This window comes from Carassius gibelio, chromosome A15 (genome assembly GCF_023724105.1).
Source record: "Carassius gibelio isolate Cgi1373 ecotype wild population from Czech Republic chromosome A15, carGib1.2-hapl.c, whole genome shotgun sequence".
Classification (NCBI taxonomy): domain Eukaryota; kingdom Metazoa; phylum Chordata; class Actinopteri; order Cypriniformes; family Cyprinidae; genus Carassius; species Carassius gibelio.
The window spans coordinates 7,234,009-7,247,049 of NC_068385.1; the positions used below are offsets into that span (position 1 = coordinate 7,234,009).

General features: G+C 37.4%; 1 protein-coding gene across 4 annotated transcripts in view; it reads left to right on the forward strand.

Moving 5' to 3' along the window:
• Positions 1–13,041, forward strand: part of LOC128029024 (rho guanine nucleotide exchange factor TIAM1-like) — a 77,177-nt gene that overhangs the window by 40,037 nt on the left and 24,099 nt on the right. For 3 of the 4 annotated variants that reach the window (XM_052616469.1, XM_052616470.1, XM_052616472.1), the window contains exons 4-13: positions 1,624–1,833; positions 1,991–2,264; positions 2,880–3,052; positions 3,899–4,123; positions 5,862–6,047; positions 9,508–9,654; positions 9,947–10,021; positions 11,231–11,401; positions 11,780–11,884; positions 12,311–12,392. In XM_052616469.1, the coding sequence (XP_052472429.1) occupies positions 1,624–1,833; positions 1,991–2,264; positions 2,880–3,052; positions 3,899–4,123; positions 5,862–6,047; positions 9,508–9,654; positions 9,947–10,021; positions 11,231–11,401; positions 11,780–11,884; positions 12,311–12,392 (1,648 nt within the window). Of the gene's footprint in view, positions 1–1,623; positions 1,834–1,990; positions 2,265–2,879; positions 3,053–3,898; positions 4,124–5,704; positions 5,765–5,861; positions 6,048–9,507; positions 9,655–9,946; positions 10,022–11,230; positions 11,402–11,779; positions 11,885–12,310; positions 12,393–13,041 lie in introns of those variants that run through there. The other variant, XM_052616471.1, reaches the window with a different exon arrangement.

A 13,041-nucleotide genomic window follows, 5' to 3' on the forward strand; every position in this document is an offset into this window, starting at 1 on the left:
TAAGGACACTTTTAAGTACTTTGTTAAAATCATGATATATTGAAGTACATAGCATTGACATCACTATACCATAGGACCACCACAGTGATTCTCTGTGATAGTGCATTGTGGGCCTGTCACGCTGTCCATATGTTGTTGGCTGTTTTTTCTGGATGATCCAGATCCTGGAGTCAGACTTGTGTGAGAACAGCTCGCTTCTTTTGTCATGCTAATGAGCTGTAACTGACAGGAACGCGATTGAGAGAGAGCGAACGAGGAGCAAAAATAGAGCGAGTTGAGCTCTAGATATGTTTCACTATATTTCTTTCTTAGATACATGTGTGCAAGAGAGTGTTTTGAGTTGTATGTAGGTATTTTCTCCAGCTAGAAAGAAAAAGAGATTCACTGTGTGACACTGCCGTCGGTGAAGATGAATGGCATGCCGGGCCGCACAGTCCAGTCATGTGACTCTCAGAAGATGGTGGGTTTGGTGGGTAATATCCCATCATTCCCCAGCAGCAGTACAGAGTGGTATTGTACAGTCAGGTTTACTGCGTGCGCTATAACTCGACACAGAGTTCAGACAGCGCTGTGCTCTCGCAGGCAGACCTGTGTCAACATTGGTCAAATGTTCACTTCACAAGCGCTCGTCATCCGCTTCTGAAGACATGATGCGCTCCGGCCAACAGGTAGGAGGACTGAAGATGTGTTTGAGAAGAGACGCGTTTATAAGGGTTTATCTTTTGAGTCTGTCACGTTTAGTTACTGAGAAAAAACATTCAGGAACTAGGATTATTTGTGTTGCTTAGTTTTAGGTAAAGTAAGTCATGTTAAAACCAAAAACCAATGTCCTAGGCTAAGCAATTAGAGAAAAAAAAAAGTTTGGGAGTAAATTGAGTTACATGTCTTTTCATACAATCTGGTTTTCACAGAAGTCATTACAGGTTCTTTTTTTTTTTTTTTTTCACTGATTTTACTCCAAAATTACTACACATATTCCATCTGGGCCTATATCTGATAATTTTACAGTATGTGCATTTATTTGTTGTCATTTAATACTTTATATATATATATATATATATATATATATATATATATATATATATATATATATATATATATATAGAGAGAGAGAGAGAGAGAGAGAGAGAGAGAGAGAGAGAGAGAGAGAGAGTTTCCACGGCCCTGAAAAACCTGTAAACTTAAGGAAATTTCAAAAGTGGGATTAAAAGGCCTGAAAAAAAGAATTTATGTTTTTTTTTTATTTTTTTTAATACAAATAAATAATATATATATACTTTTTTAAAGTAAAAATTACCTTTTCATTCATTTTAATATATATATATATATATATATATATATATATATATATATATTTACAAAAACATATACAAATAAAAAATATATGTAACAGAAAAAATATATGTCTATTTTTTATGCTCAGTTGTTCAGTTCACTTGCACAGTTTCTTTTGGCTAGAAAGTACTCTTAATTTACTCTTAATTTATACCTATAAGATTGTGTAAATTAAAGCATTATCCCATCCATTGATCATATATAGATCAGTGATCCCATCATCTCAAATACGCATAGTAAATGAATCAATATAAATATAATTTTTGAATGTATTTGTTTTGTATTAAGGATGTCACAGCGGGAGATGGCAGTGATTATGAGGACAGCGGTATCGATGGGCTGACGGGGGACAGTGAGGCGTCTCAGCACCACGCTCGACGCTATAAGACCATGTCTGTGTCTTTCTCCGCTTACTCCACGTCAGCAGGGGGCGCCTTCGCCGGGAGCGACAGTGGGAGCAGCAGCGGGGCCGGAGCGGGACCCTCAGATGGCACACAGGTGGGCAGTGGGATTTATTTATTACAGCTGGTTGCTGTTTCATAATATGTTTCAGTAGAGATGCAACATCAGTGCATGAATGTGTCAACATTAATGGGTAAGCGTTCCATCAAATGAGTAATGTTAACATATCCTGGACCTGTGTGTGTCCGAGCAGGGCGTCTATGAGAACTTCCGTCAGGAGCTGGAGCAGAGCGTGAGTCCGCTGGAGGTCCCCGAGGAGAGAAGCTCAGCGTTCAGCGACGAACAGAGCAGCGTGACCCTGAGCTCGGCTTATCACACCGACCCTCTGCTGAACGTGGCCGCCGTGCAGGGAACCGTGCGCAAAGCCGGACGCCTCGCCGTCAAAAACTTCCTGGTGCATAAAAAGAACAAGAAGGTGGAGCTCGCCCCTCGCCGCAAGTGGAAGAGCTACTGGGTGTCCCTCAAAGGTGTGTGTGAGCGGTTACCTGCCACCATAAACAGGTTTTACAACATCCTCTGAAAAGGTTTGTAAGAGAAGAGGAGGCTATAATAGAGGCTATAATATCAACGCCCATCATTCACCATGTTACCTCTGACACGCTTGTTTGTTAAATATCCCGACAAATTTTATGTTTTCGGCTTCTAAGTGACTAAAAACATCTCCCTTATTTATTTTATCTTACCCATTTCTCAACAAAAAAAATGATTTACTGACAATTTAATGTGTTTTTGCTGAATAAAATGTATTTCTTTCACAAATAGTCTTACTTGCCCTAAACCATAGTGTATATACTATATATAAGTTCCTCATAACTGGATACAGACAGTGTAAGACATGTTAGAAAGCTCTGTATCGAAAGCTGCAAAAACAATCCATTAATGTGTCTGCACTATAATGGATTCTGTTTAAGAAAGCAGCGCTGCATTTCTTACTTTGGCCACTGGAGAGCAGAGTTCAATCAATAAAGCTGTATAACTCCAATCTATTGGATATCCTTCTCCTGAAAACACGATCTGTGTGTTAATTGAACTCACGTGATTAACTTTGAATTTCTGAGTCTTGTCCTAATTTGTCCTCCCAGGGTGCACTCTGTTTTTCTATGAGACGGATGGCCGGTCAGGCATCGATCACAACAGCGTCCCTAAACATGCCGTGTGGGCCGAGAACAGCATCGTGCAGGCCGTCCCAGAACACCCCAAAAAAGATTTTGTCTTCTGCCTGAGTAACTCGCTCGGAGACTCTTTTCTTTTTCAGGTACAGTAACTGAACATCCAGTGCAAAACCTTCTTCATATACTGATCCTGAACAGATAACGTAACAGACTGAGTTTCTTACACTATATAAAGTCTGACTTACTGATATGTTCACAGTAGAAGCAAACGTAGTGCACACTGCATCATGTAAAGTGGTTATTGCATACTATGTTTTCCTAGTCTAGTTGTCTAATAAACCTGGCATTGTATATTATGATTATTGGTGGATCTTTGACAAATTGCTTTTGTTTTTGTTTTGCTTCTAAAAAAAGCAACTGCTGAATGCATAAATGTAATGCATTTTTACAGTATGCATGATGTGCTACTTCATTTTAATTTATTTATTAACAATAAATATGTTTAATTTGCATTTGAATCCAAATTAGCTAACTTTAAGCAGAACTGATCAAAACTCACAGCTATAGTAGATAACTGTCACTGTCTGGGATTTACAAGTTGCCTAAAATGTCTGTGTTTTGGCTTTGTTTTGCTGTTGATGTGCTCTCTACAGTCCTCATGCATTACATGTACGTGCATTTGCATTGCTTTGAACGATTTCTGTAGATCCCGTCTTCTCACACGCCATGATTGGTCAGTTATGTACTATGCCTGCACGCTATTGGTCAAGCTGGTTTTCAGTCATTACCATCAGCAAGCATAAAAGAAATGCAAATTGAGTACATTGCATTGTGGGATGCCATAGTATCCCAACTGAAATACCACATATTTCATGCATATAGGGAATTTTCTCACCATTTCAAAATATACATACTACATACTGCCTAAAAAAAGTAGAGTAGTGTGTTAATATGCTGTTTAACCTTTGACCCTTGACCACTTTCTGTAGACGTGCAGCCAGACTGAGCTTGAGAACTGGATCACGGCCATCCACTCAGCCTGCGCCGCGGCCGTCGCTCGTCAACACCACCGTGAAGATACGGTGCGTCTGCTGCGGGCCGAGATCCGAAAGATGGAGCAGAAGATCGACATGGATGAGAAGATGAAGAAGATGGGAGACATGCAGCTCTCCGCTGTCACCGACGCCAAGAAGAGGAAGACCATTCTGGAGCAGGCTAGTGATTGGTTATTTACCATGTCTGGGTCTGAGTTACCCACAATCCTACATGTTTAGGGTCAGATCTTCTAAAAACTGAAGCCAGTCAGAACATATTTGATGTTGAGGTGTGCCTTTTTTCCTCAATAAAAAAAGTTATAAAATAATGATAAAATAAAATATAAACATGTAGTATAAAAGTGTTTTTTAAAATCTGTTTAAAATTGCAATTAAACAAAATTGTCAACAACAATCATAGTTGACTGTAAATAGAGCTTTAGTACCTGAAAATGTTTGCAATGTACTCTTCCATTAAAATAATCAGGGTCAGTAAGATTTTTTAATTTTTTGAAGAAAGTCTCTTCTGCTCACCAAGGCTTCATTTATTCATTTAAGACATTTTTATTTTGATTAAAAAAAATGCAGTAAAAACAGTAACGCTGTGAAATATAATTAAGATTTAAAATAGGGGTTTTCTATTTAAATATATTTAAAAATATAATTTATTCCTGTGATGCAAAATTATTTTCATTATTACAGGCTTCAGCTTTAATATCATTCTTTAACATTTCTCATTATGTTGTGCTGCTTCATATTTTATCGTGGAAACATTCTTTATTTTATTTTATTTTTTATGAATAGAAATGACATTTATTTGAAATAGACATTTGAAAAGTAAATCTTTTAAATATATTTAGTTTATACTGTGTATCTCATTTAATAAACAATAATATGGAATAGGGTTTTGGACCAATGAGATTTGTGGGCGGGATTAACTAGCACAACATGATAAGAACAGAAACTAGTGACAGAAGAAATGTTTTAAAGGGATAGTTCCCCCCAAAATGTTGGTAACACATCAGTTGGTGGTAGCCATTGACCTCAACAGTATGAAAAAAATACTATGGAAGTCAATGGCTACCGGAAACTTTTTGGTTACAAACATTCTTTAAAATATCTTATTATGTCTTAAACAGAAGAAAGAAACTCACAGAGGTTTGGAACAACTTGAGGGATGAGTAAATGATAACAGAAGTTTAATTTTTGGATGAATTGTCCCTTTAATGTTCAAAATTATTGTTGCTTGCCTCTGGTTTGGACAAAAAGAGTCTGTCAGTGCTGTTTTGTTTCCCATAATTATTATATCAATATCGTAAAGCATTACGTTACTATCTTCCTCCGTATCCGCCGTATCACTGCAGATTTTCATCACTGTAATTCTGATGCTGTCACAATGTTGACAGAACATAGATTCACTCCACACACTCGTTCCGCTCAATGGATGTTTACGTAAGACACAGAGCTCAGAATGAGGAGGGTAAGCGGGTGGGTGCCTGTGTGTTTGTGTGGGTAGTTAATTTTGGCAGCGTCGGGTTACACACTGTGCTCTGGTGAATGGCAGCAGGGTTGAGTTCCTCTGGAGTCCCAGACCTCGCTGCCAGTGGAATGTGTGGCGCCGTTGTTTGCTACTTTGTGTGTTGTCTGGACCGCTGCCCCCTCCGCCGCGACATCCAAAAAAAAAGTGTCTGGGAGGAGACGGCGTGGTGTATAAACACACTCCACTGCCCTCCAAACACCATTTTATTTGCTCAAACCAGACTAAACAAGGCAGGGAAGCTTCTAGATATCTAGAGATGGTCCTTTAATTCTTAATATAATGTAATGACCTTGTTTTTCGAGAGATTGATCTTTTTGACAAATATTAAATGCTGCTGGCCTGTTATCTAACCGATAACTTTCTCTCTTTTCCTCACAGATTTTCCTGTGGGAGCAGAATTTAGAGCAGTTCCACATGGATCTCTTCCGTTTCCGCTGTTACCTGTCCAGCCTGCAGGGGGGCGAGCTTCCCAACCCCAAACGCCTGCTGGCCTTCGCCTCCCGTCCCACCAAACTGGCCATGGGCCGACTGGGCATTTTTTCAGTCTCTTCCTTCCATGCACTGGTAATTATCCATCAGTTTTCTATCATTTATTCAGTCAGTTTACTCCTATATATATGTATTTCTATGTGGATAAATAGGTAGATATCATTAAAGATTTTTCTAAATATACAAAATTGTTTTATATATATATTATGTTATTATGCACTAAGATATATTTTGCATTTTATATATATATATATATATAAAATGCAAAATATATCTTAGTGCATATATATATATATATATATATATATATATATATATATATATATATATATATACAATACAGAACAAAAGTTTGGAAACATTATTATTTTTAATGTTTTTGAAGGAAGTTTCTTCTGCTCATCAAGCCTGCATTTATTTGATCAAAAATACAGAAAAACCATTAATATTGTGAAATATTATTACAACTTAAAATAATAGTTTTCTATTTGAATATACTTAAAAAAAAAAAAATTATTCCTGCGATGCAAAGCTGAATTTTCAGCATCATTACTCCAGGCTTCAGTGTCACATGTGACATCAGTCGATCACATGATCATTTAGAAATCATTCTGATATTCTGATTTATTATGAGTGTTGGAAACAGTTCTGCTGTCTAATATATTTGATCAATAAAAGGTTCAAAAGAACTGCATTTATTCAAATAAAAAAAATTCTAATAATATATTTTCTTTACTATCACTTTTTATCAATTTAACACATCCTTGCTGAATAAAAGTATTGATTTTATTTAAAAAAAAAGAAAGAAAAAAAATTACTGACCCCGAATTACTGACCAGTAGTGTATAATGTTATTACAAAATTTTAAAAACATAGCTTCTTCTTTTTTTTTTTTTTTTACTTTTTATTCATCAAAGTATCCTAAAAAAGTGTCACATGTTCTGAAAAAATATTAAGCAGCAGGACTGTTTCCAACTTTGATAATGAATCATCATATTAGAATGATTTCTAAAGGATCATGTGATAATGATCCTAAAAATTCAGCTTTACATCACAGAAATAAATGATAATTTAAAGTATAATAAATTTAAAAACAATTATTCTAAATTGTAATAATATATCACAATATTACATTTTTTCTGTATTTTTGATCAAATCAATGTAGGCTTGATGAGCAGAAGAAACTTCTTTCAAAAACATTAAAAATAGTAATGTTTCCAAACTTTTGGTCTGTACTGTATATTAGGTAAAATTTTTTAGCTTGAATGCACTCTAAGTCGCTTTGGATAAAAGCGTCTGCTAAATGCATACATTTTATTATATATATATATATATATATATATATATATGTGTGTGTGTGTGTGTGTGTGTGTGTACATATATATATACACATACACACAGTATATATAAAATATATTTTTTAAATACAGAGCAAAATAAAAATAACTTTTGTTTAATTTGAGGAAATAATTTTTTTGTGTGAAATATAATATTGACTGACAGTTTTAGAGATTTCGGTCTTTCTCCTTTCAAGTAGACAGAACAACGCCCTGGTGTCATTAAGGGAACTTACTTCGGTATCTAACATATTTCAAACAGAAGCATTGCTTAGAAACCTACACCAAGAGCATCACTATCGCTCTATTTTTACCCAGAATGCATGTATTTACCTGCTTCCTTCCCTCTGTCAGTGTTGGTGTATATAGGTAATGGATTTTTGCGTAAAGGGAAACAGTAGTTTAAGGGTCGCTCGCTGTATTTTCTCTTGGATGTGTGCCATGGCTCTGGCTGATCAATACCTCCATCATCAGATTCGCCTCCAGCTCTGGCGTTCTGTGTAGGAGCCAGAGGACACTGGGATACAGGGAGATTTTATTTTTGTCTATGCAGCTTGGATGAATGTTTGTTGTGTGGAGGGGGTGGGGATGTTAGAGAGAGGATGAGTGTTGGGTCCAAATGAAGTGCTGTTCTTCACAAATAATGGTTGGTTCAGAGAAGTGGAGAGGGTTTTTGATGCAGCCCGAGTGCTTTTCTCCATCAGGAGACCCAGAAATGCCACAGCGCGCTCAACACAACGAGCGTGTATAATTTTTGAATGACACTGAAAAGAACTCACCAAACACTTCACTAACCTTTAAAATTCATCCGGACCCGAGTGACCACAGGAAGCAAGCTAGTTTTGTGTGTTGGCTGCTCATTTATGAATGATTAAGTGTTATTTGATATTAGTAGGGAAAGTCACATCTACCGACTGAATAAAAGAGCAGTGATGGATGAAATCCGTCCTCTGACATTTCTTTTGAGAAAGTAAGAGCAAGAACAATTGTGACTGACTGAATGCAGTTTATTGAGAAACTGTATCCTGAAAATTATGCGATGGGTATTTGTCTTTTCAGGGTTGTTTGTATTCAGCAAACGTACATGCTTATTATTCATTCTTATTTTATTAGCGATTTAAATGCAGGAGAACTCAAGAACACTCCTTAAATACACAGTCACCATTAATAATCAGTATTTGTGAGCTTTGTGTTTGCTGAGGGGGAAAATCTCAAGCAGATCTGATCAGGACATTGACTTTTCAACTGAATATCATGAAAAGCAGCTGGTTTCTCGCTGATCATTAGCTGGTGCAAGCTTGCAAAAACCAACAACAAACCAACTACCAGTTTAGACCAATTTGTGACCAGTTTATCCCAGCTAATGACCAGTTTAGACTAGCTTTCAACTAGTTTACTCTGCTGATGAACAGTTTAGACTAACGAAAATATGCATTTAGACCAGCTAACAAGCAGTTTAGACCATCCCATGACAAGTTTAGACAAGCTAATGACCAATTTAAGCCAGCTTATTAATTAGTCCAGCTACTAACCAGTTTTAGAAAACCTTATTACCTATTTAGACTACCGTAGTTTTTGGACTATAAGTCGCACCTGAGTATAAGTCGCATCAGTTCAAAAATACGTCATGATGAGGACAAAAACATATATAAGTCACACTGGACTATAAGTCGCATTTATTTAGATCCAAAAACCAAGAGAAAACATTACCGTTTACAGCCGCGAGAGGGCGCTCTGTTTTCTGTGGTAAACTACAAGAGCACTGAGCATTAGCGCCCTCTGGTGGCTGGAGACGGTAATGTTTTCTCTTGGTTCATTTGTCTTAGTTCATTTCTCTTGGTTCATGTCAAATTAATTTTGATAAATAAGTCGCACCTGACTATAAGATGCAGGACCAGCCAAACTATGAAAAAAAGTGTGACTTATAGCCCGGAAAATACGGTAGTTAATAAGCAGTTTGCACCAATAATAGCCAATTTAGACCTACTAATGGCCAATTTATACCCAGATACTTGAACACCTTTGCTCATGAAGCTCACGGCTGAACACCAGTGTGACTGAATCGATGAGAACCGGTTTTACCGAGCAGCTGTGTTCATATCTCAGACTCCTGCTAGGAGCAGTCTAGTCAGTTTGATCGCCGGGGCACACAGTATGAATGTTTCCCCATACCTCATGTGGCTGTTTTGTGTCTGTAGGTGGCAGCTCGCACTGAGAGTGGCGTGAGGCGTAGGACACAGGCGATTTCGCGCTCCACTAGCAAACGCAAGAGTCGCTTCTCCTCACTGTGGGGTCTGGACACCCACTCCAAGAGAAAGAGTAAAGGGCATCCCAGCATCAGCCAGGTAAACTACACACACACTTCATTCACACTAGGTGTTTTCTTCCAGTAGTCATAAACATGCATATTATGCACAGATCATAAAAATAAAAAATAAATGCACATTCATTTGCATGCTGCTCTGACATGCCGCATGCTGGTGGTTCTGGTTGACCAGCAAATTTAACAAATCTCAAGCAAAGGACAAAAGACAATATGAGCAGATGAAATGAGTGCTATAGAAAACACATACAGTTGGCTTTCATGTTTTGGTTTTGGTGGGTGACTGCTGAATTATTGATGATCTTTTGAGACAGGTTTTTGCGGAAGGAGATGATCAAGTTCAACGTCCTCTTGAAGGCACGTTTGAGGGATCCTCCTGTGAGAAGACGGTAAGAAACATGCATCTCTCAATACAACACTACATCTATAAAAGTGAAAAGTGGCAAAAACATTCAAAATACTATGTGATTGCCTTGTTCAGAGAGATGCGCTCTGGGCCAGATCTCTGGAGAGGTTTGGCAGAGATGTGGGTGTATATTCATCGCTGGCGTTGGCGGATGTGTAGGCGTTCGTGGTGTAGCAATAGTTCAGGTGGTTGTGCTATAATCCACTGACCTGGGGTGCTGATAAAAGTGTTGATGTTCTGATTCACTCACTCCATCATAAGCAGAGAAGGAAAGATGGTGGAGTGGGAGATTACAGTGCATTTTTATCCATGTTTATTGCTGAAAAATTTTGGGTCAGTAAGATGAAGTCTCTTCTTCTCACCATATAATTTATTGCAGTGATCAAAGCTGTCATTCCTCCAGTCTTCAGTGTCACATGATCTTCAGAAATCATGAAAATATGCTGATTTGCTGCTCAAGAAACATCTCGGATTATTATCAATGTTGGAAACAGTTGTGCTGCTTCATATTTTTGTGGAAAGCATGATGCATTTTTGATGCAAGTTAAGGTTCAAAAGATCAGAATTCATTTTAAAATCTTCTATAACATCATCTTTACTTCCACTTTTGATCAATTGAATGCATATTTGATGGTAGCGTAATGTATACTGCATACTTAAAAAAAATAGTATGCAAATGATTGTATGCTATATTATTGTCACATACTCTCACGGTGTTTAAAAACACTGAAATAAAAACACAAAAATGAAATCCAATTGTGAAAGTGTAACTTTTAGAAGTCCATTCAAATGTTTAAAAATCATTTTTGATACTACTTCCAGTTCATTGATCACAATGGAATTTGAATATCAAGTTAAGAGCATTGCATCATGGGAAACGGTACACAGAAAAGTATGCTCTAGTTGTATACTGTACATTTTGTGACATGTATGTAAATGTATTTTATGCATACAAAAATGTGCACACTTTGCACAAAATAAATACTTCAGAAATAATGTAGCATGCTGTTATGGTTTTCCAATCATGTCTTTTTTTATGCTAGACATTATAAGAATACAGTGCACCTCAAGGTAGTCAATGAGTGCTTAGATTAGATGAGAGGAGGATCATCATCATTTCACGTTTAATAGCATCTCTAAAGGCCTCGTTCTCAGCTGCGGCTTCACTCTGCTTTGTTTTATCACACTACAGAAAGACACCAAGACCCCAGTGAAAGGTCTGCCAAGACCCAACACAGACCACGACATCTGGTCCAGAGACCACCTCACTCCATCATGGGTGCTGCTGCCAAACGACCGGCCTGTGTTAGCCATCATCCAACCCGGAGAGTCGCCCCTCGACATGCTGGAATCCATCTGCAAGGTAACGCCAAGAAACACAAGGTCTTTGGTGCAAGAAACATTCAGAGTTCTCTTCAGATGACAGATTTTTTCAGAGGAATTGAATGTCAGTGTGAAGGTCACTGGTGTAGTAAACTCAGATGCAGTGTCCCTCAGAGGGTTTTTAAAGTCTCAAGCTTGTGTCCACCCTGTATAAAGCAATTTATTCGCATGCATGCCGAATGCAAATGTGCTGCATCCTCTCTGATATGTGCGTTCGGGCCTTTAAGCGTGTGATTCCTGTCCATCTGGCTCACTGAGAACAAGATACAGCCCAGTAACATGTCTTGGCATCGCTCTTCATCCACTAAACGTGTGTCTGCTTTCATCTCTCCTGGTCTCTCTCCTGTTCTCTCTCCAGGCTCACCAACTGGACCCCACTAAACACTACATGCGGCTCAAGTTCCTCATTGAGAACCAAGTGCAGTTTTATATCCCCAAACCGGAGGAGGATATTTATGATCTGGTAGGTTTGGAGTTAAACTCGCTCTCCCACCCGCTGCTTTGATGCTGTCTCATTACTTTCATCCTGCTGGGACATCACACTTCATCCAAACACCCTTTCTCTTCCTCTCTCCTTCACGCTTTAATAACAAAATCCTCATTTATTCTGTGAAACACAAAAGGAGATGTTTTCCCAGTCCTTTTACATTTTGACCTACAAATTAGCATTTTTAGCAATGGAATTGCTTCGTTCTTTCATCATCCTTTAACATCTGTTCAGCGTCTTCATTTATAATTTTTTGAGTGTGCAGGTCAGACATAATCTATCAAACAGCCTTGACCTTTCATGCCGCCCCATGTGTGCGTTGTTTATGCTCTTTGAATGTGGAATATTAGAGTCGTGTTCAGTGGGATATTAACGAATAATCTCCTGTGCTCTTCTTCTCAGCTGTATAAGGAAATCGAGCTGTACTGTAAGATCAGGAAGATCATCCAGTTTGATCGGGACGAGTCCTGCATGATCGGCTACGGTGAGAGCCAGAATCAAATCATATCTGTTTTACACTCACCTGTTTATATTGGGAATTTTACAATGATGCCTGGAAAAGTTCGGGAAATGACAAGTGTTCCCAGTAGTTTTCAAATGATAGTTTCAATCAAAAGTTTATATAGATTTGAGTACGTCCACTCACAGTAGTAACTTAATAAATGCTATTTTATTTGATCTTAAATGGTCATTTTATGCTGGACGACACAATGAGATCACATGACCAGCTGAATCAGTCTTATCACATGTTTTTGGAGACTTTGGTTGCTTTTCGGTGATCTTACATCCACATCACAAAAATGTCAGTATAAGTTGTAGCCATGTTATTTTGGTATTATTCATACACTATTATGGTATTTATTAATTATTTGAATTAGCTTTTATTTTTCAATTTTCATTATTTGAGTTATTTTATGTTCTTTTGTCATTTTTATATTTTAGTTTTCTCTTTATTTATTACTGTATACATTTATTTTATTTAGTGATTTAAGTACTTCAATTCCCATATTTCAGTTGGTTGTTAAAAGGCAAAATGAAAAAATAAAAACAAAAAATTATTTACGTTTTACATTTAATATAGATTTTTTTAAATTCAGTTTTAATTCAATTTCCGAAAACAAATTTTAATACTT